Source organism: Fusarium solani (genome assembly GCF_023522795.1).
Source record: "Fusarium solani strain SB1 chromosome Unknown bctg00000003_1, whole genome shotgun sequence".
Taxonomy (NCBI): Eukaryota; Fungi; Ascomycota; class Sordariomycetes; order Hypocreales; family Nectriaceae; genus Fusarium; species Fusarium solani.
This window is the reverse complement of record NW_027072154.1, coordinates 3,800,632-3,827,670: the sequence shown is the minus strand read 5'-3', so window position 1 is coordinate 3,827,670 and position 27,039 is coordinate 3,800,632. Positions and strand designations below refer to the sequence as shown.

The following is a 27,039-nucleotide window of genomic DNA, read 5'->3' as shown; positions in this document are numbered from 1 at the left end:
AATTGCGAAGCTCAACTAGCGTCGTTCTGTAGGGCTGAGCAGCGGGAGCTTAGCATCGCATCGCGAACCCCTGGTTTTTGATCGCAAGAGCTGATTGGTCGGCTCGCATTTCAGAGTGCGCAAAGCTTCGCCATTCATTCGGACTGCTTCAGACTGGAAAGGGTTGAAGAATGAAGATATAAGGACGCTGTGATGGACATGTTTGAGAAATGGGCAGACTCTTCATTCATACCTTCAATTCCACATCAATAATACCCAAGATGCATTTCAACACCAAATCTTTTCTTCTCCATCTTCTCTCGGCCTCTACGGCTCTAGCAGGTGTCATCCCTGTCACTACTCCAACACCAACTCTCTCCCCCAGCAAAGTCACTCTCGCACCGCGAGAAGACGAGCCCACAGCAGCACCAAAGAGCATATTCACAACGACAAACCACATCACCATTGACGGTGTGACAAACTCGCATGTCACAATCCCTGGGCACACAATCGACATTGCGATCCCCACTTGCAAACAGACCATTACACCTGATGAGAATGGCTACGTCCCACCTGGAACATGCGGTGCTATCTGGCACTACTATCCCAGCTTTGCTGCCGCTTTGACATTTGCCTTTTTGTTCGGAGGATTGATGGTACTGCACATATGGCAGGCTGCCAAGTACAAAAAGGTCCGTACGTTTTGATGCATTACACAAAACTTGAACCCCTACTAACGTGTCTCAGAGGTGGTGCTGGGTCATTATCATGGCGAGTATCTGGGAGATGATGGCCTTCATCTTCCGAGCTCTAAGCACCAAGGACCAGCAGAGTAATGGTATCTACTTGGTCTTCCAGATCTTTATCCTACTTGCACCGATCTGTATGTCATCCCACTCTTCCAACAAGCCAGCCACTAACCATAGCAGGGGTGAATGCATATGCATACATGACACTCGGCCGAATGGTCTACTACTTCCTCCCCTGGCGCTCCATCCTAGGAATGCCGGCTGCCACACTCGCCGCCATCTTTGTCGGTCTCGACATTGTCTCCTTCATTGTCCAACTCATTGGCGGCAGCATGGCAGGACCCGGTGCGCCTCCTCAGGAACAGCAGCGTGCAATCCACATTTACATGGGCGGCATCGGTCTCCAGGAGTTCTTCATTGTGCTCTTTGTCGGTCTTTGTATCCGATTCCAGGCAAAGATGCACAAGCTCAAGGGTCCTGGAGGCTTCAAGGACTTTATCACTTCTTCGTGGGGCATGCTCATTACAGCATTGTACTTTTCGCTCGCCATGATCTCGATCCGGATCATCTACCGACTAATTGAGTTCTCCGGTGGCATGGGAGAAGATAACTCCCTCGTAACCCACGAGGTCTACTTTTACCTCCTGGAAGCAGTCCCCATGTTCTTGGCCCTCCTAGCCTTCAACTTTGTTCACCCCGGACGCATTATGACTGGACCTCACTCCGACATGCCGGGTCTGTTCTCCATGATTAAGAACAAGCTGTCCAGGAACAAGAGCAAGGAGCTTCTAGATGACCGGAGCGATAGTGATGTCGAGTTGCGACAGGAGTGGCAGATGCCTCGAGCGGCGGGTCACTACAGCGACTCGCCTGCGAGGGCATAGATGATGAGTGACGGGTGAGCCATGTACGATAGATCTGTGTTTTATTTGTTTAGAGAGCGGTGCCGCATCGATAGAGCTTAGACTTGGACCATCTTGTATAGATAGGAGCTATATCATACGTGTTATTTCTTATAGATTTACCATCCCAGTTTCACCAAACCCAATGTGTTCAGCATCGTCACCCACTTCACGAGTATTCGAGGCCCTAGCTCATTGCATCTAGACTACCATACGCGAGCAATTACGTAGGGCCAAATACCAAGCGATAGATACTGTCCCTCATTTCAGTCTACAGAATTTATCCAATTCATAGTAGTGGGAAGGATTGAGATTGCGCGAGTACAGTATCATGCCGCCATGCATATGGGCCTTGCATGATCAATCGTCAACGCAACAATAGGGATCTCGATTACCGAAAAAGGACGTCAATCGGTTCGTCTTGTCTCACAGTGTCAACTTTCTTTCCCTGCTTGGCATGTTCATCTCATTTGCACGTGTGTTGCCATCTCAAGTGATGTCATCGTCTTGACGTCACCATCGAGACGGTGACGAGCTTAACAAGACGTCAGATTTCAAGATCCTAGCCTCAACACCGAGTCTTCACATAAACAAGACCCAAAACACCGATTGAAGAAACCCCCAGCTCTAAAAAGATCTTCTAGATTGGAATCTCACCGACACGATGCGCTTTACAACAATTCTTCGACCATCGGCACGCCTCGCGCCGCGTCTTACACCCGCAATCCGCCCTCTACACCAAACCCGCATCCTCACGCAAGAGCAAAATAACGACGAGAGCGTCATCGACGGCCTCGCGGGAGGAAGCGCCAAGGGCCGAACGGGGGGTGGCGAACCTCTTGAAGCAAGCTCCTCCAACGCACCGCCGCAGCCAAAGGTGTCCAACCAGAGCATTCCAGGAAGCACCCAGACCGACACGCTCACCGAGGAGCAGAAGCGCGAGGTGGAGGAGCACAACAAGGATTTTGAGAAGAAGCATGACCATGGGAATCAGGCTCCCGATGACAAGGTCGACAAGAAGTTTTGGGGTGGCGGGCTCCATGGGGAGCGAGAGGAGACGGGAAATACTAAGCCACCCAAGGAGAAGAGTTGAATTGGGGAGTCTTTAGAATGATGGCTGTGCTTTTACATCTTGTACAATAAATGAATGGCAACTACGCATGCATTTTCATCAACAAGACTGATTGACATTCGTTATCCGACCACACGTGTCCTCGGCTATGCCCCAAGGGGGCCAAAAGAGCCGAGCTTGACACCTCTTTCGCTCTTCGGTCTTGCTCCCATTCTTGTCTTCTTAATTTCAAAGGATTCCATATTCTTTCTTCACCCAAAGGACCGGGTCCAAGGAAAAATACTTCTCATCATCGTCATTCTTGAAGCCTTAGAACCAAGTCCACGGGAAAGTATTTCTCATCATCATCATTCTTGATACCACGGAACCAGGCCCAAAGGACAAGAGTGCTGCACGACAAGAGATGGATGGTGATGTTTGGGGCCAAGTTGTCGGAACACTGGAGGGTTCACAGACCAGCCCAGTGCGTATTTTCGTGACGAAGAGAACACATTTGGAGATACCCGGGACCAGGAAAACCAGTTCCCGGAGAGGGTTGCACCAAAGCCAGAAAGCCCAGCTTTTTGCGGGACCAAGGATTGTTCCCAAGCAAAGAGTGAGCTCAGGGCATCCACCATGTGAAGGTAAAAGCTGCTTCCATCTGGCAGCAGGTTCGCCATCATCCTCGAGGCCAGCAGAACCTATTGGTGCGGCTACTGCCGTCGTGGAATAAGAATCCAACAATGTGGCAGCCGCTGAGCATGCACACAGCATCAGAATGACCCTTGACCGTCGCCCCTGGCGTAGCTTATCGCAGCGCCCGAGGTTGAGTGCAGGTTTCCTGCCCTTGGCAGTCATCCTGACCCAGCTTCACTAGAAGCAGCCACTGCCAGTGACCTGGTGCAGCAAGACTACCACCAAGCATAAAGGGGTCCGTAGGTAGCGAGGAGGTGGGTGTAGCCCCGTAGATGTCCGAGGGGGGCACTACTAATGCCCAGGGCTATGCATGGCCCTTGTACGATACGAAGCCATTCCGTCCAAAGGGTTGGATATAGGGCGAGCGGGAGCAGATGGTAGGTGGCAAGCGAGCCATAGAAAGTGTGTAGGGGTCGTTGATCGTAGCAAGCATGGATTATTGCGTCCAGCGTAGGCAAGGTCGCATATGTATGCCCGCCCAGAGTAGGGGAACGTATCCACAGGGACTTGATATCGTTGAGCGAGTATCCGTGACCCTGCGCGGAATTTTGGGTATAAACGTATGAACTTGTCGTTCATAACGCCAGGCGGGGGAAAAGGTATGTGTTCGAGTACGACCAGTGACAATGATCAGTACTGAGCCAAGTGTCCCCAACTCAGTGGCATATATGTCCAAGGTCTCAGGCCTGGGGAAGTGATATTAAAGAATGATGATAAAAAGAGAGAAAGATATGGATTGAGTCCGCGGGGGGCGCAATGAGAACTTTATTAAACATAGGTCCGGGGTGCATGTGCCTGGTTCTACCGAACACTGAACCGCACAGCTGTGCGATTTGGATGAGATCTCTCGCAGATGTGTCGTAGCCCGCCATGACTGCCGCCCCACCACTCACAGCACTCCCAGCACTCCCAGCACTCTACCAGGATGACAGCACATGGACAAAGTGCCCATGGTGGTGGGCAAAATGCCGATGGCTGTCCGGGCTGGCTACGCACGCCCCCACCTTGATACATGCGTTGAAGCCGAGATGTGGTTCGGCACCGTCTCATTGGCGTCAGGTTCGATTTATCCCAGGATTCAGACTCAGCCCCTAACAAACACTCTCTATGCCAGGCGGCGGCTTGAAAGCACTGCACAGGGGAGGGATGGACGTATTGAGCTCTCTCTGGCTTACAAGGGCGCTGCGATACAACAGATATAAAAGCACACATGGCGCCCTCGACATGAATTGTGTGTTTGCTCGCTATCCACGGCAATAGACAACAGCTTGCCCCCATTTATCTGCCCTCCATCATCATGCCGAGTCCAGTCCTCGTCCAAGTCCCCAGGCCGGGACGATCAAGATCCAGCCTCACCCATCAGAGCAACGCCTACTCTTCCGCGATCAATGCCTGGCTGGGAGAGAGTGAGACAGATGCGCCATGGCATAACCTTGACTTCATTGTTGTCTCGTCTACTTCACAAGACGCATCCCACACCAACTCTACAAGCTTGCCCTCAGACAATGCTGCCACTCAGGGCAGTGCCAGACATGATGACTCTGTCACCGTGATGTCTACGACCCATATTCAAGGTCAGATCACTCTCTGCCCATCAACCTTTGATGTGTCAAGTACGCTGACCTCGACAGACATGAGCCCGTCCGACGTCAAAACATGTGACCCCTCGAAGCCAGTACCAGCCTCCAACCGACAACAAGAGCCCACAAACACGAAGCGAGATCCCCGGAACGATTAGGATGTGTTGCGATAGGCATCGAGCTACTCATAAGGGTAACAATAGTCCCCATCTCGATCTCGGGCATGAGGGTGTGCCATGGTCATCAAGCACTCAAGGGACACTTGCTATGGTCTAAGAGACATCGGGACTGAGAGGCTGGTCAGCGTTCTGATAATCTTGATTGTAGTCAAGCATAACGTGTGTAGTTGCAAGCGAATTCAGGATATAACCTTTATGGAATCACACAAGGAGTTTCCTTGTCAAATACAATCTAGCGTGAAGTTTGGTTCATCATATGCGAGGGGAGGGTTGTGCAAGTGAAAGAAAAATGCGACTTACCCATCCGAGGCTGCTCATGTGGTTTGCCAATATTGCATTGGCTTGATATCGGTGTTTGGGACCCCATCAAATTTATCCCAGCTCATGTTCGTCCTGAAAAGACAAACTGCCATGCCATTAGGGTCTGGCAAGTCCTGGAGATGCAGAAGATCCAAAGATCTGACCAATTGCCCCACGGATCTGGTCAACAAGAGCCTTGATCATGCCCTGAGGCTTGCTCTTCCCATCGAATCCATGGGCGGGCTCAGTGCCCATGGTGGGTAGGACATTGTCGCCTGCCGACAGACTGACAAAGAGCGCGAAAGGAACGAGCCAGACGCAGAGGCCAAAGTACGAAGCGATCTGGGCGAAACTTGGCACGTCGGCCTTGTCGTAGTACGAGGTCCTCTGGTACGCGCGCGCCTGTGTATCGGAAAAGTGTCGGAACCAGACGTAGTGGTTGACAAGCACGAGGACTGTAACTTGTTAGTACGCGCCAATGCCTAGATGAACGCGAAACCTACCACACGAGAGGATGAAGAGGGGATCAGAGAGCTTGACGAAAGGAAAGCGTCTCATATTTCCCAGATAAATGACGTGCGACACAATGGTCAACACGGTCGCCCCGAACGGAAATCCATCAACCAGCCAGAGGATGATCTGGATGACAATGATCGAATAGATCAGTCGCGTCAAGAAGCGCTTCGCGATGACGCTATGCTCCTCGACAAGCTCCGACAGGTAGTAAAGGCCCGAGGCAATTGCCAAAGTCAAGAAGCAAAAGCCCAAGAGGGTTCCGGCATAGCCGACAAGAGGTAGAATCCACATGGTTGCGGTTGTGATAGTCGCAAACACTCAAGGTTTGGAGTTCACATGTTGGAGGCAGAAGGGGAACGCGAGGTTGCCGAGAAGTATTTGCAGTGTTTCAAAGGACACGTTCAGGGATTTGCTCTTGCCAATCGCAGCTCGCCTAATTTCACCCTTTAGCGGAATGCTGATATTCCGCTCCGTTCAGCCGGACCTTGCAGCTTGGCTTATCTTATCAGTTGCAACCCACCACAAAAAGTTCAATCTTTGCTCAACACCAGAAATCGGCGATAAGAGCAGGCTAGAAGCAACGGCAGCTCAGTTATTTACGAGGTTTTCATTATTTCTTGATTTATTTTCGTATTTGACAAACTCGACTGCCCCAATTCACCACCGCCACCATGTCTCGCCCCGAGGATACCCTGTATGCGATCACAACCCCGCCATGATGCCCCTCAAGCTCACAAAAACCTAGTGCGGCCGACGTCCATTATGACGATATCGAAGCCCGAAAGTACACGACGAGCTCGCGAATCCAGAACATTCAGGCCTCCATGACGAGGAGAGCTCTGGAACTTCTCGACCTCAAGGGGCCTTCCCTAATTCTCGACGTTGGATGCGGAAGTGGTCTCTCGGGCGAGATCTCTCTCTTCTCTCGAGCCCGAGGAGGGCGGCCCTCACACCTGGATCGGAATGGATGTTTCGCCTTCAATGCTGGATATTGCGCTTCAGAGGGATGTCGAGGGCGACCTGATGCTGGCCGACATTGGTCAGGGTGTACCTTTCCGAGCTGGTACCTTTGATGCCGCCATTAGCATCTCTGCCATTCAATGGCTTTGCAGTGCCGAAACGAGCGATACCTCACCCGCTGGCCGACTATCACGATTCTTCAACGGACTCTACGCTTCTCTCAAGCGCGGCGGCCGCGCCGTCTGCCAATTCTACCCCAAGAACGACCAGCAAAGAAACATGATTACCCAAGCTGCGGTCAAGGCAGGCTTCGGTGCCGGTCTTCTCGAGGACGACCCCGGCACCAAAAACGTGAAGCTGTACCTCGTTTTGACTGTCGGCGGCGGCTCCCTCGAGTCCAAGGGCGGCGATATCACAGGCGTGGTGGAGGGCATGGACGACATCGACGTGCAGGATGCAAGAAGGACCATCAAGAACAACAACACGGCCATGAAGAAGGGCAGCAAGGCTTGGATCATCAAGAAGAAGGAGCAGATGGAGCGCAAGGGCAAGATCGTCAAGGCCACCTCTAAGTACACCGGACGCAAGCGACGGATTGCTTTCTAACGACATGATGAAACCTGCATTTCACGGCGTTTGGTGGTGGCGTCCCTTCAATTTAGATGTTCAATTTCGAGACCTGATACCCTTTCTCAGCCCATCGTTTTGTACCTTTCTAGTCTTCTACTACCGCAAGTTTAGTCTTCTTTCTTAACCAACGACAGGAAGTATTCATACCTTTTAGTCGAAAGCCAGGACTGGGTCTCGAAGGCATGGGATTACCCTAGATGGCTGGCCAAAACACCTCTTCGGCTTGGAGGACATCCCGCCACTTGCCCTCCACGCGCTTGAACAACTCCGCCTTGAAGTCCTCGCCCTTCTTCTCAACCTCCTTGGCAACGGCCTCGTCGATGATGCGTCCAAGGTCGTCCACGAATTCGACGAATTCCTTGCACGTCCAGTTGTTGATGAACTCCTTTCTCACGGCACCACCGTCCGCATCCTTGCTTGGGTCCTCCTGTACCGTGAGCTGTGCCTTTGCCCACGACCAAGCATCCAGGTAGCACTTTTCGGTTCCCCAGTACACCACCGCAGCCTCCAGCCAGGGAAGGACGTCGCTTTCACCTGGAGCCACTGATTGAAACAAGGCTTCCCATCGACGGAGACCTTCAAGTTTGGTGCTCTCGGCGACTCGGCCATTGGCTTGCGTCTCCAAGTTGATCTCGATGCCATATTCAGCCGCTGTGTCGATGAAGAAGTTCTCCTCTCGCCGAATGTTCACTAAAGCACCGACGATCCAATCAAGAAGCTTGGTCTCAGCTCCAGGCTCCTGGCCCCGTCGAACATTGTCGGGATACTGCAAGAAGCTCAACAGCGAGCCGAGCCCGCGACAGTAGCTATGGATGTAGAGTCGGTCATTGGCGAGCCATCGACCAAGAATATCCTTGGAAAGTTGGCCATTGGCCGCGAGCTTGAGGAACTCGGACTGAGTGGCCTTCTTGTAGCCCTCCTCGTCGGTGGCGAGGAGCTGCTTGGTCAAAGAGTAGGATGGCATGATGTTTTTTGCGTATATTCACTCAGGTTGCGGGTGAAAGTGGAGATGCCTTCAAGTGGGCGAGTTGACAAGAAGAGAGCTTGGCAATCCGCAATTATGTCATTTAGGCTGTAAGACCCGGTCTAAAGTTGTTCCATTTTGCGGAGGATTCATGTTGCACTGCGAACGAAATCGAGATAATGTGTTGCATTATTTGGGACGGCCTTGCTAGAAATGTCCTGACTTGAGACTCTTCAAATACGTACAAGGTGGGCCGATCATCCTCTTCTGCCAAGGCCACCAACTTGAAGCTGTAAATTCTCCGTTGGCAGGTGAGAGATGCTTTTCCGTCCAGCTATATGACGTCTTTGCAGTCGGGTTAAACTTTCTGCACTCAGGGTTGTGTATGACAAGTTGTCTGAGCATGATCTCGGATGAGCTGAGGAGATTATTGCATCAGTCAGCTCAACCTACCTAGGTAATGTGGGCGACAGTCACAATGTCAATCTATAACCTTGGAACTCGGCGCATTCACGTTAAATTACTGATTACAGTCGGAGAAAGCCTACAACAAGATAATTTAGTCCCACGGATGCACCAAAGACAAGAACTTGTCACTCACTGAGCGGTTATCCGTCCTGGCTATCGCTGGATGTAGAGGACGTCGTGCGAAGTGGAGATGGTGCCCTTTGTGCTTGCTATATATGGGGCGATATTATAGATTTGCGTAGTCTTTTCAGCGTTTACGTTTCGAGTTCGATACATTTGACTGTCTGGTTCAACAACCGCGTCTGAGTAGTCTCACCAGAACCCGCCCGCCTCAGGCATCCCGATCATTCGAGGCCGCAATACAGGATACTATAATAATACTTCCCCAGTTGCCAAGACAGCTAAGAGATGTGAGTTCGGTAGTCTTCTCAAAATAGCAAAGACGACGGTTATCATTGAAGCCACGTTTGCCGCCATGGCTAATGCTTGTTCACGGGTATCTTGGCTGTAGCCACGTTTTTGTGTGCTTAGCTCGTTCGATTATAGACGGATCTCTCTTGGCGATCTTGATTAGACCTTGCTTGCTTGCATGCCACGAGGTGCGTACGTCGCTTGCATGTTGAGCATCAGGATGTGCGACTTGAACTACCTGCATGCGTATAAGTCGACTCAAGGGAGCTTTAAACCACCACCAACATGAGTCTCGCAATAATAGGCTATACCTTCGACTTGCTGTCGCATCCGAAACAGCCAGGCCCATTCCATCCAAGCCCGCCAAGTTTCTAGAACTCTCATGGCCAAGGATATGTCGTCTATGCTGGGTCATGCGAGCCCCAGGCAGTCTCACATTGGCCGTCTTGTTGGTAAGACAAACGACATCAGTGCATGACCAGTCCCTGCGTCGATGACAACTCGTCCCGCCTCGTGATCAAGGAACCGGCCCGTCACCGTCCCCATCACCAACAAACCGGAACTGCGCCTCTCCGATCTCATGCAATCCTAGTCGCCCTTTAATCTGGGGATTGGGCAAAAAACGTGAGACTGCTAGGGACAGATCCCTTATTCGGAGCCCAGAGCCGAAAGGGGGGTGTGAACAGGGATTTGAGACTCCACTTGGTTTAATTAACATCTCTCCACAGAAAGGGGTTCATTGACAGGTTTAAAATTAGCGCTTGATGTTGGTCAAAGGGAAAGAGGGAAGGAATCCAGTGATTTTGCATTGTTTTACATGAGGGAATGGGCGGTTTCACTTTGATGACTACTCGCGTGGCTCGTGATGAGGTTGAAGGGCTGAGACTGAAAAGTCCAGATTCGTAATACGTGCAAGACGGTGGCTCTGGAGACTCGTGAAAGACTCGTCATCACCGTAATGGAGAAAGGTCTAGATTCAATAATTATTGACATCTCGTATTATCCGGGCCGTAGCTAGAGCCCGAGGGCCGCTCCCCTCTCAAAAGGATCGGTCCTGTCATCCGCCCGGCCAAAGGAGACCCTGGGCCCTTCCCCTGGGGCTGAGCTTTCTCTGAAACATTGGAGCACCCCGAGCCCGTTCTGCGGTTAGGTATGTTCCTGGGAAGCCATCATTTGACAAAGAATCTAAAAAGAGGGACATTTCGTGGGTGGTTCATCATCCATGGTCAAGGGTGGCTGACATCCATTCATTCATCCATTTTTTGTTTCTTACCTCCTTCCACTCTTGCGCCTTCTTGCTCCTCCCAACTTAACCCTTGATTGTTTTACTATTCACCTATTCATCAATCTGTCACCATGTTTCTTGATTCGAGTATAGACGCGGTCCCCTCTCGCGCTGGGGACTGGGACGTCACGCGAGTGCTCCCCCGCGAGGAGAAGGATACATGTCATCCCATGCCCAACAGCAACGTCTGCGAGAAGCCCGCCCCTACGATGGGAGCTACAATGGTCATCCTCATCGTCGCTGCGTAGGACTCACCAGCTTTGGAAAGTACATTGATCATTAAGCTGACTCGAGTCGCAGTGCTGTGGCCGTGTGCTTTATCCTAGCTTTCTTGTGCTACCTACACCGGAGACGTATGCGGATGGACAGGTTGGAAGACGTAAAGGACGTTCAAGAGCTGGATGATTACGGAATCGCCCCTTCGAAGCCGCAGCAGACGTCGCGCATGCCTCAAGCACCACCGCCAGCGTACACACCAACACAAGATCGCGGAACCGACGATGCATGGAGGAGAGAATCGCGGAGAGATTCAGCAGACTCATTAACGCCCTCCCTTCGACAAGCCATGGGCGTGGTCCCTCGCGACACACTCGCCAACAAGTAATCAACACCCATCGCTTGGATTTATGCGAATCCACGACCCAAGGTCGATTTTCTGGGGTTGACACTAAGCTACTGCACGTCTGCCGATCAACCCGCGTTTCAGAATGGCATCACGAGATGGATGTCAGCCCTGACAGCGACGACTACGACCAACTGTACTACTTCATCTGGGAAAATCTTGTCATGAGGTTGATGCTAAAAAGAGCGCGACACGATTTCAACGAGGGCGTCTTGGGGGAGGGGAACACATTTCACGGCGTTTATTTGGGGGAAAGAAATGAGCGAATTTCTGTGCCTTTTTTGGTCAGCCGACTTCTTTATTTTATTTCAATTGTTACGCTTCACTAGCCACAGGTTCTGGTACCAATTCGAGCGAGCTTATTCACTCAGAGATGCAGTTCCGATGTCGTTGAAGTGATCGACGGCATGATGGATGATGGCTCCGCTTCCAAGTAGCCGACTTGACGACCGAGAAGCCGAGCCGGGCTTTTCATCTATACTCATTGACGCTCAGTTGCTGGTATCTCATTTATATATAAATATCCAACAGCTGCTCTTGCTCAACCGATCCATTCTACTTTGGTTTCAGGTTCACCAAGTATCGTTGAAGCATCATGGCGTCCAAGGTGGCGTCCCTCTTTGGCCGACAAGTTCGAACATACTCGACCTCGTTCAACACCACACCAACATCTCATACCCTTCGGCCAAAAGGATCCAACCTTGTCTTCAGACCTCGGAGTAAACTCCAACTCATGCCTCGCCACTATTCTACAGCCACCCAATCTCCCCAAAAGATCCTCCCTTTAGATGGCGTCACAGTCGTTAGCCTGGAACATGCCATCGCAGCCCCCTTTTGCACCCGTCAACTCGCCGACCTAGGCGCCCGCGTCATCAAGGTCGAGCGCCCAGGCGAGGGCGACTTTGCCCGTAACTATGACTCGAGAGTCCGAGGTCTGGCGTCGCACTTTGTCTGGACCAATCGCTCCAAGGAGAGTCTGGCACTCGACCTCAAGAACCCCAGGGATTTCAAGGTGCTCAAGGCGCTCCTGGCCAAGGCTGATGTTCTGGTGCAGAATCTTGCTCCGGGGGCTAGTCAGCGTCTGGGCCTCTCCTTTGACGCGCTCAAGGATGAGCATGAGGGTCTTATTGTGTGCGACATCTCAGGATATGGCTCAAACGGACCGTACCGGGATAAGAAGGCCTACGACTTATTAGTCCAAAGCGAAGCGGGCCTCCTTTCGGTGACAGGAACAGAGTCTGAGCCAGCCAAGGTTGGAATCTCTATCGCCGACATCTCAGCCGGAACATTTGCCTTCCAAAACATCCTCGCTGCGCTCCTCAAGCGAGGAAAGACGGGCAAGGGCTCGCACATTGATATATCCATGCTCGAGGCCATGACCGAGTGGATGTCCTTTCCCCTGTACTACGCCTTTGAGGGAGCAGCTGGTCCAAGCCGTGCTGGCGCAGAACACGCTGCCATCTACCCCTACGGTCCGTTCGACACCGCGAATGGTGGGTCAGTCATGATGGGACTGCAAAATGAGCGCGAGTGGGCAAAGCTATGCGCCGAAGTGCTGGGCAACGCAGACCTCGCCAAGGATGAACGGTTCAGCAGCAACTCACTTCGAGTCCAGAATCGAGTAGCCCTCAGAGCGATCATCTGCACCGCCTTCTCGGATCTCAGCTCGACAGAGGTCCTCGCCAGATTGGACAAGGCCGGCATCGCCAATGCAAACGTCAACGACATGCAGGGCGTCTGGGAGCATCCTCAACTGAGAGCCAGAGGTAGATGGACCGAGATTGACACTCCGGCTGGTAAAGTTCCTGCTCTTCTCCCGCCCGGCGTCCCCGACGTGGACTCTGCGAGGATGGATCCTGTTCCCGCCCTGGGGCAGCACAACGAGGCCATTTTGAAGGAGCTTGGCTTCTCTGAATAAAAACTTTTCTATTGAGTGAAGACAAACGATGCAGGGGGCTTTGTTTCTATGGATATATACGAACACATCATAAATGGCATCTAGAATAGCGGCTACTAATCAGAGGCACCATAGCTCAAGGCGTGAAGCCTACTGCGATAGTCAAGCCCCCATCAATGGGTGATGGTTGGCTACAGCCAAGGTGGCATCTGTTTGCTGGGTGAATCAAACTGATTGGAAGGCCTAGAATAAAAACCCACCCTCTTTCACCATCATGTAGGAGCATCAACGGTCGTTTTGGGCATCTTATTCAGCTGCTTTGTGTGTCTGGCTGTTTCTATAATCAGGTCTTTGAACCTCTGAGTATCCATCTGATAAGAATTGGTGTCTCGCTTGTGGAAGATGTTGAGTTACAGCATCAATGACGAGCAATCTTCGTCTCGCTTCCTTCAAAATAACCCATTTCGAACCGAAATGAGATGATGAATTCATGGATGCGGTCGTAGACGGAAGGGAGATGGCATTTGACAAGTGGAGAGATGAGATCAAAGTCATGTCGACTTTGAATGGATCTGAAAGCATTTGAGGGAGAAATGAGGTTGCTATCGGAAGGAAACGGGGAGAATTGCCATGGTTATAGTGTGTTGAAGATCTGCCAAACTGTGATATAACCCAACTATCTTCCCTTTCATGAGCCTGTTATCAACCAGCCATATCCAACCGTGTCCATCAGTAAGCGTAGAACAATGTAGCCTCAGAGTCACTCTGCCTGATCTTCCTGTTCTGCCTCACTAGCATGAACCTCATAAGCCACACACCTGCAATGCAAGCAACTGCAAATCCAGCGCTGCTAGACAGAGGGATGACATATCGAGGGGCATCCGAGGAAGGCCAGAGATACTGTCTAGATTAGCAACCGGTTCACCCAGGTTTTTTTCAAGGGATAACTCACAGGAGTCCAGATGAGACTGAGCGTCGCGCTGACATTGGCCAGAGCGAGGGCAGAAGCCTTCTTCTCCTTTGTCTGACCACATGTGTTTCCAACCCAAGCCAGAAGAATAGAGTTGACGCCATACGTTCCGATGGTGAAGACGCACATGGCAAAGTACCTCGCTCCGACATTCATGGTAGCACAAGCAAGGACGAAACCAAACGTCGCAACTATCTTGGAGATGGTAATGTGCCAGGTGCTCTCGTTAAAGTGTCCCGAGGACTTGGCCCAAAGAATCGAGATGGCTCCGGCGATGAGGAAGGGAGGGCACGTTAGGACGAGGGTGATGGTTCTGTTGAAGCCCAGCGTGTTGACAATGGTTGGGAAAAAGTTCTTGAAGCCGTTTGTTGCCAGGTGAAGATGTTGCAAGACGACAAAGACCCAGACCTTGGGGTCGGCCAAGGCTTCTCGGAGGCCGCTCCAGGGGTTGCCGTTGCCTTTTTCTCCGACAGTATCTCTTTGGACGCGGTCGTGGGCGAGCTGGCGTTGCTCAGGGGTGAGCCATCTTGTTGTGAGGGGCTCGTCGGGAAGAGTGAAGCATGCCACGATGGCGACGAGGACGGTCACGGCTCCCTGGAGGATGAAGAGCCATCTCCAACCTTTGATACCGGCAAGTCCATCCATGCCTTCAAAGACACCAGCGGCAATCAAACCAGCAAAGGCAGAAGCGAGGACATTACCCGAGTACAAGATACTAATCCGAGTCGCCAGCTCCTTTCGCGTATAGAAAGTCGACAGTGTGTACAGAGCACCGGGATAGTAAGGAGCCTCGACGATACCGAGAAAGAAGCGTGTGAGGAGGGCACCGGTATAGTTGTGAGCCACGGCGGTGAGGGCACTGACAACGGCCCAGGCCATCATGAAGCCACCCATGTACCATGAAGGACGAACGCGCGTGATGATCATGTTGCTGGGGATTTGACCGAGGGTGTATCCGACAAAGAGGATGGAAACGGCCGTGTTGTACTGAGATCCCTTGAGACCGAGATCCTCTTCGAAGCCGTTGAGACGAGCCAACGTGATGGCATTTCGATCAAGATAGTTGAGCCAGTACATGAACCAGAGAGTAGGCTGTCGTAGTTAGCCTTACGATGGCGAGTGATGATTGATGGGTCAGCTCACCATGATCCAGAGATCCAGCTTCTTGACAAGCTTGATCTCCTCGGGGTCAGTCTTTGCAGTGGCACCCGAGTAATCTCCATTAGTCTTCTTGTCAAGAACCTCAGACGAATACTCCTGGTGAGCAGAATTCTGCTTCTCAGCATCAAGAGCCTGAATATTCTCCGACATCTTTTCCTGGTCGCGAGGTGCAGTCATGGTTGCAGGATGATGAGAAGAAGAGAGGATGGAGTGATGATCTCTTTCTGGGGGAACAGGGAAATCTGGCGATATTTGTCTCAATCCAGGCTCTTCTCCCCTTCCCCGCATAAAACCCCAGATTCAAGCGGTGGAGATGCGAATCTGGGGTTGTAACCCGTGGATGGGGGCAAACAAACTGGTTCGTGGTGGTGAGGCCCCCGGTCTCGGCGGCGGCGCCGAAGACCGAGGGACGCCGGTCCTGGGCGACGAGTCAGGGATGTGTGTGCTAACCGATTAACCTTGAATTGTCTAAAGAGGTGACCGTTACAATTGGAGGCATTAGGATTGGGTATGGTTACCCAGGAAACATGGCAGATGGGGAAGTTTGTGTGCCCCAGATCGATGTAATGTTGTTTCTTCAGTACCTCGTTATTCAGAGCAAGACATCAACCTCAGCTAGTAGTATCACGACTAATGATGAGTTAGATTTTGAGCGACAAAGTTCTCTATCATTTCAATTCCATCTTCGCTCGACTAGACATGAGAGTAAAGAGAATAGTTAACCGGGTGAAGCTGATGTCAATATTAAACAATCCAAAGGATCAATGGTCAATCACCACAGTTGATGGGTCATCCGCTCACCTTTCAAAACGTGCATATTGCCTCCCCCTCAACGAGTCAGGATTCCCCCTAGTCCCTCAACCAAAAACCTCAATCCCACTCCCGCAATCTTTACCGAACCATGGATCCTGGCCCACCCCATGGGGCCATAGTCAAGCGGGGTTGAACAAACCCGTCGATCCTACCCAAACCCCAGGCTCGGTCTCAACCGCCGAGGCGGCCTCCATCGCCGCGCGAACTCATCCTGTTAAACCAACAGATATTCCTCTTGTGGCGACTGTGGAACTCCAGATGCCTTCCAGCGCGTGCGACAGATGCCATCGGCGCAAGGTCCGCTGCGACAAGCTCCAGCCCCAGTGCTCCCCCTGCAGGAGGGCAGACGTGGCATGCCAGTACGCCGTGAGCGAGCACCAGGTCCGTCGGAGGAACATTCAGAAGCTCGAGAGGCGTATCCGCGACTTGCAGGCAAACAATGACGCCTTGTCCGCCCAGCTAAGAGAGTCTGAAGCACCACCAGCTGAGAGGGAGGTGCCTACCCAGAGCTATGCTACGCCTGCAACACCATCGCAGCATGTTGAAAACAGTTCGCCGGGTGATGGAGAGGTTGCGGAGGAGGTGATTCAGATGAGCTTGATCGCTGGGGGTGGCCATCACTTTGTTGGATCTACGAGCGGTCTCCTCCTCGCAAACTTGCTCCAAGCTCGGCCACAGCCATCTTCCTCACTATTGAACGCTCCAGGATGGAAGCCAAACTCCCTCTCCGGCCTCCATTCCCCAAAAGGAACCTCTGGTTTACCACCCAAGAGCCTCGCTTCCGAACTCCTGAGGGCGTATTGTAGCCACGATCATCTCTGCTATCCCTTTGTCTCTACAAAATCACTCTACAGATCCCTGGACGCTGTCTACGAGAGTGAACCTCGCGAAAAGGACCCCGTCGATGCCTTTTTTGTGGACATGACCCTGGCGATAGGCACGGCTCAAGTCCACAAGTTCAACTGGAATGGCGTGTACGATGCGGAAACGCACTACAACCGCGCCATGACAAGACTAGCAGACGTGCTCGCTCGAGATGGCATCGAGAGGTTACAGGCCTTGTTGCTGATATGTCAGTACCGGATGGGGACGACTTCGAGCAACACCACGACTAGCGTGTGGCATCTCATCGGGGTCGCTGCTCGGACGTGTCTGGAAATGGGTCTTCATCGAGCGTCTACGTATACATTGCCCAGTGCCAGCGATGATGACTCATCGAGTTCTACGGCAAGAGAGGAAGAGATGGAGACCAAGAGGAGGTGTTTTTGGAGTCTTGTGGCTCTAGACCGCGTTACAAGCCTCGCTCTAGGTCGACCTCTAGCGATCCAACTCGAAGATATCGACGTCGACCTCCCGCCATGCGCCAACTCGGATCCCTTACCTCAAGATCAAGATGGAAATCCCCTGTCATCTGCTCCTTACGGAACACCGCAATACCGCGCCGCAACGTCCGTATTTGTCCACATCGTTCGCTACCGTCTTATCTGCGGCAAGATCATCAACGCGCTCCATCGAAGCACAAAACACACCACTATTACAAACACCAACTACGAAGAGATGCGAGCGGCCTTAGCTCAAGAGCTCCAAGAGTGGCACGCAGAAACCGCCAACCTCCCTCTCGTCAAAGGCGACTCAACAGCAGCATCCCCCGCAAGCGGCTCAAGCTTCCGCTCAGAAGAGTGGTATCGCCTCCTATACCACAACGGAATGCTGATGCTGTTCCGTCCCTCGCCATGTCTCTGTGACGCTTCAACAAACAGCGTCACTCTGCAGCACATATTCGACTCGGCAAGAGAGTCCATCAATCTCTACGCAAGTTTACATCGCTCTCGGAAACTAAACTATTCGTGGATAACAATGCACTCTGTCTTCCTGGCGGGTTTGTCCTACATTTTTGCCCTAAGACATCACTTCCAAGCTCTTCAAGTTCAAGCTTCGGAACCCACGCGAGCACGACTACATGCGACGCCGACCATCAACCAAGTCGTCAATGATACGCGCGCATGCTCCAAGGTTCTAGTCGCAGTATCAGAACGATGGGATCTGGCAAGAAACTGCTCCGACCTCTTTGACAGACTAAGCGACGCCGTAGTCGCCGACATCGTCGATGCTCAGACACCTCCAACAGTGCAAACCCCACAGGCGACGAGTAACAGCGCAAATGTAGATATAGTTGAAACGGTGCCCTTTTCCACAGGACTCTATCAGCAGACTCCAGCAGCTGGCTTCGCAAACATGACTGTGGACAGCACATTTCGGGATTGTTTTGGGGATCTTCAGAGTCTTGGGCTGGATGAGTTTCACAACGATGCTATATCGCAGTTATCGCAGGAGTGGTTCTTTGGTCTTGGAGAAGACTCTCATAGGTACTACTAAGCTCGCGCATTGTTATCACATAGGCGCTCTTACATTTAGTGACAATCAAGGCAGACATGCCATTTATAGGATTCCCATTCCGGATACATAAAAAGATCTATCATTCTAAATCACATCTTGTGTGATACCGCATTCATTCCTCAACTCAAATACGTCCCCTTTCAAGAAACGCCTTGGGGACATCCACATATCGACTCCTCAGATACTCTGCAATACCCTTCCCAAGCCCATCAATCCGATCAGACGAAGCAATCCCGCCATTGAGATTATCCAGAATCCGGCTATACGAACGTTAGCATCTCAACTCCCAACAGACATTCGAAAACTTACAAGTGCACGGCGTTGACGCCAGGAAACTCAACTCTTTCCACTCTCCTATCGGGATTTCCCTTGAACCAGTCATCCCCAAACAGCTGCTTGATCTTTGACACGGTCAACAGATTCCGCAACCAGGGATACTCGTCGTCATTCCGCACAAAGAATCCAACATTCGAGTTATCCCCCTTGTCACCAGACCGAGCATGCACCACGCTCCCCAGGGGCGCCCACTCCGTTGGCCCAAAGGTGAGCATGTCCACAGGCCCATACGTATCTGCCGAAGGCCTAACAATCGGGTACGTAGCCGTGTGGCTCGGCGGCTGAACACGTAGTACCTCGCCGGTACTCATCTCAACCCGATGGTCAATAGCAGACATGGGCATAAGCGCAGGAAACATCTCCATAAACGGCTTAGGCGTCATAGTTCGAAAGTCGAGGTTCATGTGGTAACCAGGATAACTCTGCATCCGCAGCGCATAGATGGGAACCTTGAACTTGCTCGGTTCGATATCCTCCTTCTTTCTCGCCTGTGCAAACACCCGCAGCGACACGGTGCCTGCTTGTTGAGATGTCGGGTTGTCGGCTGGTGTTCCGTAGAGCTCGATGCTGAGACGGCTAAAGTTGCTGTCCTTGAACATATACGCCAGCTGCGCCTTCATCATGGCTGCCTTTTCCGCCACATCGAGACCGTTGATGTAAAAGGTTGCTTCAGCCTGGAACCCACCCTTGGCAGCGATCATGACCTTTGTCGTAGCAGGTGGAGGACGGCCCTTGACTCCAGAGACAACCACCCGATTTGTCGTCTCCTGCTCGACTCTCACGCCTGACAGGTCCGCCACGACATCGGGGTTCAAGTAGAGATGTCCCTGAAGCTCGTAGAGCAACTGAGCCGTGACTGTCTCTTTTGTCACACGGCCACCTCCTTCGCTAGTCCTCCCAATAACACAGCGTCCTCTGGGATCAATCTCGGCGATGGGGAACGCAATGTCGACGAGTGCGGGTAAAAAGTCCTTGAAACCTGAGAAGTTGGCCCCGACGACATAAGGACCACACTCGATCAGATGAGCGGCCAGAAGTGAACCAGCCAGCTCCTCGTACTGGTCTTCCCTCCATCCGTGGTACCAAGCGGCGGCGCCCATGACAGGGGAGGCATCAGTGCAGCGGCCACAGATGACGATACGAGCGCCGGATCGGAGAGCTTGCACAATACCCCAGCATCCAATGTAAGCTGTAGCACAGCAAGGAGTGAATCCCCAAGTGTCGAGTGTCTGCTCCGGGTGATCCAAGTGCGTAATGGCCAACCCCCTCCTCTTGCTCTCATCCATAACAACGTCCGAAACATCATCACCCAAAACCGCAGCAACAACACAATCCCCATACCCCCTCTTCTCACAAAGCGCCCTAACCTTTCGATACAGCGCCTCAGTGTTCAATGCACCAGCATTGGTAACAACGCGAATGTCCCGCTGCATAATGTCATCAAGACACTCGTCGAGCTGCTCAAAGAAACCATTCTCATAACCCAAGTCCGGATCAACCTCTTGCTTGGTGATGGCGTTCCAGGCAATGTTCATCTCGGAGAGCCAGTCACCCGTGATGACGTTGACGTTGCCGGAGCGCACCATCCTCGCCATGGCGTGGGGGTGGTCGCCCGTGGCGCCAGAGACGTTGCCGATGCGGATGGGGGGTCTGTCAAGCATGATGTGTGATGTGTTTGTGGTTTTGGTGTTCTTGAGTTAAACAGTCATGAAGGAGGTGAGATATAAGATAAAAGGTCAAAGAGGCGAGTTGAGGCTCCGCTGAAAGCACCTGATCGACAGCCGGCGTAATGAAACCTTTCCCCGTGGCTATGCTTAAGCAGAGGTAACAACTTCTTTCGGTACTCTCGGAGGTTAGAATTGCTTGATCCATCATGCATTCATGTGTATCATCCCTCATCGGCCGCGGCGCCGATCATCACAAGCGCCGAATCCCCACGGCTTCGGCGCCGGCGACCGAGTCCGTCACCTCCACTCGTGATCAGTCCAGGGTCTCATTGAATGTAGTGCGGCATGTTGCTTCCAAAATTCAAGATCCTGTAGTCTGTTTAGCCTAAGTAAGCTTAAATATCCTTGGCTGGTCATGTTCGTTCAATTCAGGTAGAATCATGATCTTCAACAAAACAAATCCTACTATTACCACATGGGAGAAGGATGCTGAACAGGATAAGGAGAGAAATCGGGTATGAGAAACGCAGACCATCCTTGGCATTGAAGCAAGAGCATTCTTACCAACGGGACCCAAAGTCTAGATCAACCATTGAAGCCATCACCATCATCACAACTCCTTGAACCAATCACCACCAAACACCACCGAGCCAACCCACCCTATATCTCGAGCCATCAAGCTCCCCTTAGTCATCGACTTGCCCCCTCCACATCCTCAGCCCCCATTCGCCAGCAGAAGCTTCTCATGCAACCAGGGTCTTCGGTACAACATCAACCGAGGATAACAGCTCGGTCTCCGCGAAGGATGGCATGTCGCGATAAGAGCCAAGCCCGAAGAGAATGCGCGCAAAGAGTCTAGACAACGAGTCTAAGCGCCATGCATCCAGAATTGGCTTGCTGACGCTGCTCAGTCTAGGATCAGTCTTGCGCCCTCACTTCACCCATCCCCATCAATAAGAACACAGAAGTAGTCATGAATCAGTTGGATTTATGTGTCAATTCCACTGCTATCAAGGTCATGTTACACGTACAACCTCCCCCTTTCGCGCTCGCTCTCTCAGCGATAATCGAAAAGCTGTTCCTCTTCTTCCTCTGCGTCGCTCCCCCCCGAAACACCCCCTTTCTCTCTCGGAACGCCTAAATGCCGCCAGAGCCCTTTCCCCTCGGGTCGTTCCTAGGTCTAATATGCGATCGAGTGTTCGGTTGGTAAATAGGTGGTTCCTTTCTTCCTTTGTTTGCCCCCGCGACGGACGGGGTAATAACGAAAAAATGCAGTTTAAAAAAAGGGAAACATTGCGTTGAGGTAGGTTAGGTTGTTTAGGCCGGGGATATCACAAAAAGTTGCTTGATTTAAACAGTCTCGAGCTTGTCGAGGATGGCCTTGGTGAACTCGTGGGTGGTGGAGGAGCCGCCCATATCGGGGGTGCGGACCTTGCTGTTGAACAGTTAGCTTTTGTCACTATAACACAGGACAGACAACTTACCCCTCGGCAATGACGGCGTAGGTGGCCTTGGAGATGCGGTTAGCATGCTCATCGAGGCCGAGGTGTCGCAGCAGCATGCTGCCGGACAGGAGCATGGCGGTAGGGTTGGCCTGGTCCTTGCCCTTGATGTCGAGACCGACGTGACGGCAACCGGGCTCGAAGACGGCGACCTCACGGCCCATGTTGCAGCCGGGGACGATACCGGGACCACCGACAAGAGCGGCACCAATGTTGGACAGGATACCACCGTAAAGGTTAGGCATGACCATGACGTCGAACTGCTGGGGTCGGGAAACAGCCTGCATGGAGGCGTTGTCGACAATCATGTCGTTGACCTCGAGGGTGGGGTAGTCCTTGGCGACCTGGTGGAAGGTGCTGCGGAACAGACCGTCGGCCAGCTTCATGATGTTGGCCTTGTGGATGCAGGTGACCTTGGAGCGGCCGTTGGCGAGGGCGAAGCTGAAAGCAAACTTGGCGATGCGCTCCGACTTTGCGCGGGTGATGATCTTGAGCGACTCGACGACGCCGGGGACGCTCTGGTGCTCGAGGCCAGAGTACTCGCCCTCGGTGTTCTCGCGGATGATGCACAGGTCGACGTCCTTGTGGCGGGTCTCGTAGCCGGGGATGTTCTTGATCAGACTGATGCTGGCGTAGATGTCGAGCTCCTGGCGCATGGCGACGTTGAAGCTCTGGTGTCCGGATCGGCTGATGGGGGTGTGCAGGATGCCCTTGAGGCCGAGCTTGTTGCGCTTGAGCGAGGCCACCGACTCGCGGAAAGCGTCCTCGGTGCGGCCGGCGCCCTCGAGGCCAGACACCTCGACCTGCTCCCACTCGACGGGCACGTTGTCGGCCTTGAAGACGGTCTTGACCGACTCGGCAACCTCGGTACCGATGCCGTCACCGGGGATGAGGGTGACGGTGTACTTGCCGCCGAACTTGGCGGGCTTGAAGATGTCGGACTGGACGGTGGCGAAGGATCGGGCGAGCTGGGGTTGCTGGGCCACGCCGCGCAGCAGCTGTAGAGAAGAAGAATGTTAGCAAACTACTCAATTGCGTTTCTCTCATATCATGAGCTTGAATGTCGCAGTCATGGCATTCCCAGATCTTGTTGTGCTCCAAGCCCGCCTCATCTTGTTGCGTCGCCCTAACCGCGGGCTGTGATGATCATGACATGATGCAATTCACCATGCCGTAACCACTTTCGCTTCGAAAACCCCTCCCACACACAATCTCTGCCAAATACCCCAAGACGCAAGTCTGCCATGACCGCATCACTAGAGAAAAGATAAACGTACCTGGGCCGATCGAACAGATCCTCGCGACAACATGATGACGGTTGCGGATAAAGATGGGAGAGGGGAGAGCTTTCTTGAGGACGGGAAGGACAAAGAGGAGGAAAGGAATTAAACCGCGGGCCGCACGCGAGTAGGAGGAGGAGGAGATGGGGAGAGAAAGGATGGAGAAGATGTATGTCAGAGAGTAGAAAAATAAAAAGAGAAAGAGTTCAAATCGCGCATGGCCCGTTTCCCGTTGCCCAAGGTTCCCATGAACTCTTTTGCCCTGCCATTGGTGTCGCATTGGCCGAGCTTCCCAGGCCCCCATTACCGAGCCTATTTTTTTTTTACACCTCTGTTCGGCCGCCGCCCTTTTTCCGAGCGGAGAGCGACTGCTTGTTCCGAGCTGCCCAGCGAACAGTGGGCCTCCGAGCCCGATGCTTTAGTCCTGTATAGGCAGCATGAGGGTCCAGTTTCTCGGCGAGGCCGGGTCGGGCCATTAGATTTATTACTACTTTAAGCTTAGTTTCAACCTTGGCCGAGACCGCCTTTCGAAACTCTAGACCTTCCATGCAAATTCCAACGACGTCACAGCTTCAGACCAGCACCAATGCCAAGAGACAGCAGCTGCAAACAATCGCCTCTCCATCTGTATTGGTGCCAATTGGCGCATCTCAGCTTCCGCATTCAACCGTACAACTTCAAATCAATAAACATCTTCCTCGGTCGTGCCACGGCGCCATCATGGTTTCTACTCACGCTGAATCGTTGCATGTGGAGCATCTCCATCTCGTCCCCCTCATCCATGCCACATACTCCACCAACCACCTAACAACCATCTCCCAAACAAGAAGCAGCATAACATCCATTGTCTATTCCATTTCGTCCATCATAAAAGCAATCAAACCGCTCGGTTTATTCTGTCTAAGCACAAGTACCATTGATCCACGCTGTCTTTGCTTCGCCATGCCTTGTCCCTCTTTGATACACTCATCCCGGCCTCCCGGTTCATCCTTTTTGTCCTTCAACCAGCCGGCTCATATTCCTCCTTCATGCCATATACAATGTCAGACCAGAACTCCAAAATGACTTCAAATTCTTCTTCACACGCTCTTCTCGCTCCTGACATCAACAAGTACACGTCCTCAAGCTTGGACTTCCTCATCCTCGTCCAATGGCTCCACTCTCACCAAGATCTCCTCGAGGAGGCCTTCAAGGAAACTTCCAGCCTCTCGGCCCATGCCTACAGGCTCGGCCTTGTCGTAGTGATCAATCTCCTTACAGACATATGCCAGTTTATACACCAATCTCCGCACCTTTTCGTGCGCCGCCTCGGCTCGTTCTTGCTGAGGTGTCCCTTGCGCCGGGTATTGTGATGGCCCATGCATCTGCTGAAGGTTGATCTGTCGTCGCTTCAGAGCCTCCTCCAGCGCAGGGAAGATAACATCGTGAAGGGCATCCAGATCGCCGTTCGGGTTGGCTGGTCCTGGCGCAGGGAATGACGATGGGGCCGTCGCAAACTCGGGGAGGGCTGGTGACTGGGCCTTGGAGGAAAGAGGTCGAGGGCACTGCGCTACTGCTGGAACTGCCACATGTGTGGGAAGTCGCTGCGAAGATGTCGGTTGTGGGGAGGGACTTTCCTGTGATGAAGGCGTTCTGCCCCTATATGGGGGTATTTCTGGTAGACTTATCTGCGCCACCTTGGATGGCATTGGCCGTGGCCCGCCTGTGTGTGCTGGCGGGGTGGGTGGTACTGGCCATTGCGATGATGACAGCTGGGGGCTCGCCTTGCCCTCGAGGTTCAGATTGAGCTTACCCAGATCACGCTGAAGCTGGCTTTGTAGTTCACGGTCGTAGTCTGGCGACTGCTCCACTGGTAGGGGCGGCATCGGCCGTGGTGCTCGTGGGGTTTCGTTGTTGTCTCTCGGTAGCTGCTTCATCGGGCTCTGGGGAAGTGGTACTCTGGTAGGAGATGGCATAGGCTGCTGAAACTGTGGTTGTTGCAATGGAACAGCCTTGCGCTGAGGACTGGACTGTCTGGAGCCTGGATTCGGCGCCTTGACGGTCTCGCTTGGTTCAAAGGCAAAGTCCTTGACCTTTGTCGGGCTTCCCTCACGTCGCCGCTCGCCGTAGTCGTCAGCGGGTTCCAGGGGGCGTGAAGATCGTGCGTTTGTTGCGCTCTCGTCCAAAGGATTGAGACTGGGTCGGTTGACGATGCCTCCACGCTCACCAATAAGTCTCACGGTGCCAAAGTCCCACATGTCTTCATCTACCCGCTCGCGCTCGGCCGGGGCTCGGCCGGGGTTAGAATCCCAATTATCCTCCTCATCGTTCTTGTGAGTAGCCGCCCATCGAGTATGTCTCTCGATCAGTTCGGTTAGGTAGGTTGTCCGCTTTGCTCGTCTAATAAACGGGTGCCGGAGCAGGTCCTTCGCAGTTGGTCGCTCCTTGGGGTCTCGCTGGAGGCATAGCTCGATAAACTCCTTAAAGGCCTTGGTGAAGTTGCCTTCGAGTCGCGGGGGTGGGTTCTTTGGGATAAGAAAGAGGACCTTCATGGGGTGAATGTCGGCGTATGGTGGTTCGCCGTTGGCTAGTTCGAGGGCCGTGATACCGAGGGACCAGATATCAGCCTTGTGGTCGTATCCGGATTGTTTGATAACCTCCGGAGCCATCCAGAAGGGAGTACCGACAAACGTGTTCTTCTTGGTCATGGTTGCGGAGAGCTGTCCCGAGACGCCAAAGTCGGCGAGCTTGACCTGCCCGTTGCTGCTGAGCAGTACGTTGGCAGCTGTCAAGACTGTCAGTCCCGCATGCCACATAAACTTGACCCAACTCACCCTTGACATCACGGTGCAGCTTCTTGTCTGTGTGGAGATAGTCCAATCCCTGCAACAGCTCCCGCACAATGATGGCGATGTAGTCCTCTCCGATCAGCCCTGGTTTCATCAGGTCGGCGCAGCTCCCACCGGAGCAAAACTCCATGACGATCCATAGCTCGGCGCCTTTCGCATATGATCCATAGTACTTGGTGACATATGGGGATTGCAACTCAGACAGAATGGCGATCTCCTGGATAATATCCTCCACCTCGTCCTCAGCGCTTTCGATGTCGATAACTTTGATCGCGACTGCCTGACCGGTGCGTTTATCAACTCTGCGGTGGTTTATCAGCTACCAGATCAAGATGGCAGAATGCAGAGTTTTGTATACCCTTTGTAGACCTTGCCAAAACTGCCACCACCTGGGAAATGTCAGTGGAGGTCCTTCACAGCGTCCACGAGACCTGATATTGCCCATAAAAGGACCATATCCAGACTAACCAATACAGTATTCCTTGGAGTAGAGAAGCTCCGGGTCGAGCGCCTCATTCGTCTCGTCCATGTCCCTCTCGTGGTCGGCCATCGTGTGCTTCGGTCGGTGTACAAGTCTTGGTTCGCCTTGGGCCGTGATAATATGCCTGTCCCACGTCGACTTCCTATGGGCGCTTACAGCCCTCTCGTGTGCTGATCGCTGGCTCAGTTTCCGCTCGAGTTGAATTGCTTTCTCCGAGCAGACGACGACGTCTCGAGCTTCACACCGCAGGCGCTATCGAAGAAAGGTGCCGAGTTTGAATCGAGTCGAGCTGCGAGGTGGGATATTCGTAGTTGGCGGTGTCGATTTCTAACCCCACCAAAAAAAGAGGCGCCGTCCTAAGATGTCTCGGATCATGTGCCTGTCGTAAACAACAAACAGTCTCACAGGATCCGTC

General features: G+C 52.7%; 13 protein-coding genes across 13 annotated transcripts; 7 read left to right on the top strand and 6 right to left on the bottom strand.

The window, feature by feature from the left end:
* Nucleotides 1-260: 260 nt before the first annotated feature.
* MRS44_006785 (uncharacterized protein) lies at nt 261-1,612 on the top strand (the record flags this gene model as incomplete). Its single annotated transcript, XM_046279268.2, has 3 exons — nt 261-671; nt 727-862; nt 909-1,612. The coding sequence occupies 3 exons, from the start codon at nt 261-263 to the stop codon at nt 1,610-1,612; spliced, it is 1,251 nt and encodes a 416-aa protein (XP_046139591.2).
* Nucleotides 1,613-2,294: 682 nt separating this feature from the next.
* On the top strand, nt 2,295-2,723 carry MRS44_006784 (uncharacterized protein; the record flags this gene model as incomplete). Its single annotated transcript, XM_046268899.2, has 1 exon — nt 2,295-2,723. The coding sequence occupies one exon, from the start codon at nt 2,295-2,297 to the stop codon at nt 2,721-2,723; it is 429 nt and encodes a 142-aa protein (XP_046139592.1).
* Nucleotides 2,724-4,674: 1,951 nt separating this feature from the next.
* On the top strand, nt 4,675-5,115 carry MRS44_006783 (uncharacterized protein; the record flags this gene model as incomplete). The annotated part of the gene is made up of 1 exon (XM_046281852.2): nt 4,675-5,115. One exon carries the CDS (start codon nt 4,675-4,677, stop codon nt 5,113-5,115), a length of 441 nt encoding a protein of 146 aa, XP_046139594.2.
* Nucleotides 5,116-5,553: 438 nt separating this feature from the next.
* On the bottom strand, nt 5,554-6,243 carry MRS44_006782 (uncharacterized protein; the record flags this gene model as incomplete). The annotated part of the gene is made up of 2 exons (XM_046270379.2): nt 5,554-5,891; nt 5,940-6,243. The coding sequence occupies 2 exons, from the start codon at nt 6,241-6,243 to the stop codon at nt 5,554-5,556; spliced, it is 642 nt and encodes a 213-aa protein (XP_046139595.1).
* A 380-nt stretch (nt 6,244-6,623) lies between these two features.
* MRS44_006781 (uncharacterized protein) lies at nt 6,624-7,518 on the top strand (the record flags this gene model as incomplete). Its single annotated transcript, XM_065621875.1, has 3 exons — nt 6,624-6,646; nt 6,698-6,833; nt 6,883-7,518. The coding sequence occupies 3 exons, from the start codon at nt 6,624-6,626 to the stop codon at nt 7,516-7,518; spliced, it is 795 nt and encodes a 264-aa protein (XP_065477947.1).
* A 217-nt stretch (nt 7,519-7,735) lies between these two features.
* MRS44_006780 (uncharacterized protein) lies at nt 7,736-8,506 on the bottom strand (the record flags this gene model as incomplete). The annotated part of the gene is made up of 1 exon (XM_046268933.2): nt 7,736-8,506. The coding sequence occupies one exon, from the start codon at nt 8,504-8,506 to the stop codon at nt 7,736-7,738; it is 771 nt and encodes a 256-aa protein (XP_046139597.2).
* A 2,235-nt stretch (nt 8,507-10,741) lies between these two features.
* Nucleotides 10,742-11,274, top strand: MRS44_006779 (uncharacterized protein; the record flags this gene model as incomplete). The annotated part of the gene is made up of 2 exons (XM_046273320.2): nt 10,742-10,914; nt 10,971-11,274. 2 exons carry the CDS (start codon nt 10,742-10,744, stop codon nt 11,272-11,274), a joined length of 477 nt encoding a protein of 158 aa, XP_046139598.1.
* A 613-nt stretch (nt 11,275-11,887) lies between these two features.
* Nucleotides 11,888-13,210, top strand: MRS44_006778 (uncharacterized protein; the record flags this gene model as incomplete). Its single annotated transcript, XM_046270413.2, has 1 exon — nt 11,888-13,210. The coding sequence occupies one exon, from the start codon at nt 11,888-11,890 to the stop codon at nt 13,208-13,210; it is 1,323 nt and encodes a 440-aa protein (XP_046139599.2).
* Nucleotides 13,211-13,918: 708 nt separating this feature from the next.
* MRS44_006777 (uncharacterized protein) lies at nt 13,919-15,497 on the bottom strand (the record flags this gene model as incomplete). The annotated part of the gene is made up of 3 exons (XM_046278108.2): nt 13,919-14,089; nt 14,142-15,251; nt 15,303-15,497. 3 exons carry the CDS (start codon nt 15,495-15,497, stop codon nt 13,919-13,921), a joined length of 1,476 nt encoding a protein of 491 aa, XP_046139600.1.
* Nucleotides 15,498-16,391: 894 nt separating this feature from the next.
* MRS44_006776 (uncharacterized protein) lies at nt 16,392-18,509 on the top strand (the record flags this gene model as incomplete). The annotated part of the gene is made up of 1 exon (XM_046274518.2): nt 16,392-18,509. One exon carries the CDS (start codon nt 16,392-16,394, stop codon nt 18,507-18,509), a length of 2,118 nt encoding a protein of 705 aa, XP_046139601.2.
* A 145-nt stretch (nt 18,510-18,654) lies between these two features.
* MRS44_006775 (uncharacterized protein) lies at nt 18,655-20,527 on the bottom strand (the record flags this gene model as incomplete). Its single annotated transcript, XM_046269029.2, has 2 exons — nt 18,655-18,790; nt 18,840-20,527. The coding sequence occupies 2 exons, from the start codon at nt 20,525-20,527 to the stop codon at nt 18,655-18,657; spliced, it is 1,824 nt and encodes a 607-aa protein (XP_046139602.2).
* Nucleotides 20,528-21,883: 1,356 nt separating this feature from the next.
* On the bottom strand, nt 21,884-23,345 carry MRS44_006774 (uncharacterized protein; the record flags this gene model as incomplete). The annotated part of the gene is made up of 3 exons (XM_046273321.2): nt 21,884-21,968; nt 22,018-23,033; nt 23,313-23,345. The coding sequence occupies 3 exons, from the start codon at nt 23,343-23,345 to the stop codon at nt 21,884-21,886; spliced, it is 1,134 nt and encodes a 377-aa protein (XP_046139603.1).
* A 1,091-nt stretch (nt 23,346-24,436) lies between these two features.
* Nucleotides 24,437-26,693, bottom strand: MRS44_006773 (uncharacterized protein; the record flags this gene model as incomplete). Its single annotated transcript, XM_046269154.2, has 4 exons — nt 24,437-26,079; nt 26,129-26,445; nt 26,502-26,532; nt 26,612-26,693. 4 exons carry the CDS (start codon nt 26,691-26,693, stop codon nt 24,437-24,439), a joined length of 2,073 nt encoding a protein of 690 aa, XP_046139604.2.
* Between the last annotated feature and the right edge of the window lie 346 nt (nt 26,694-27,039).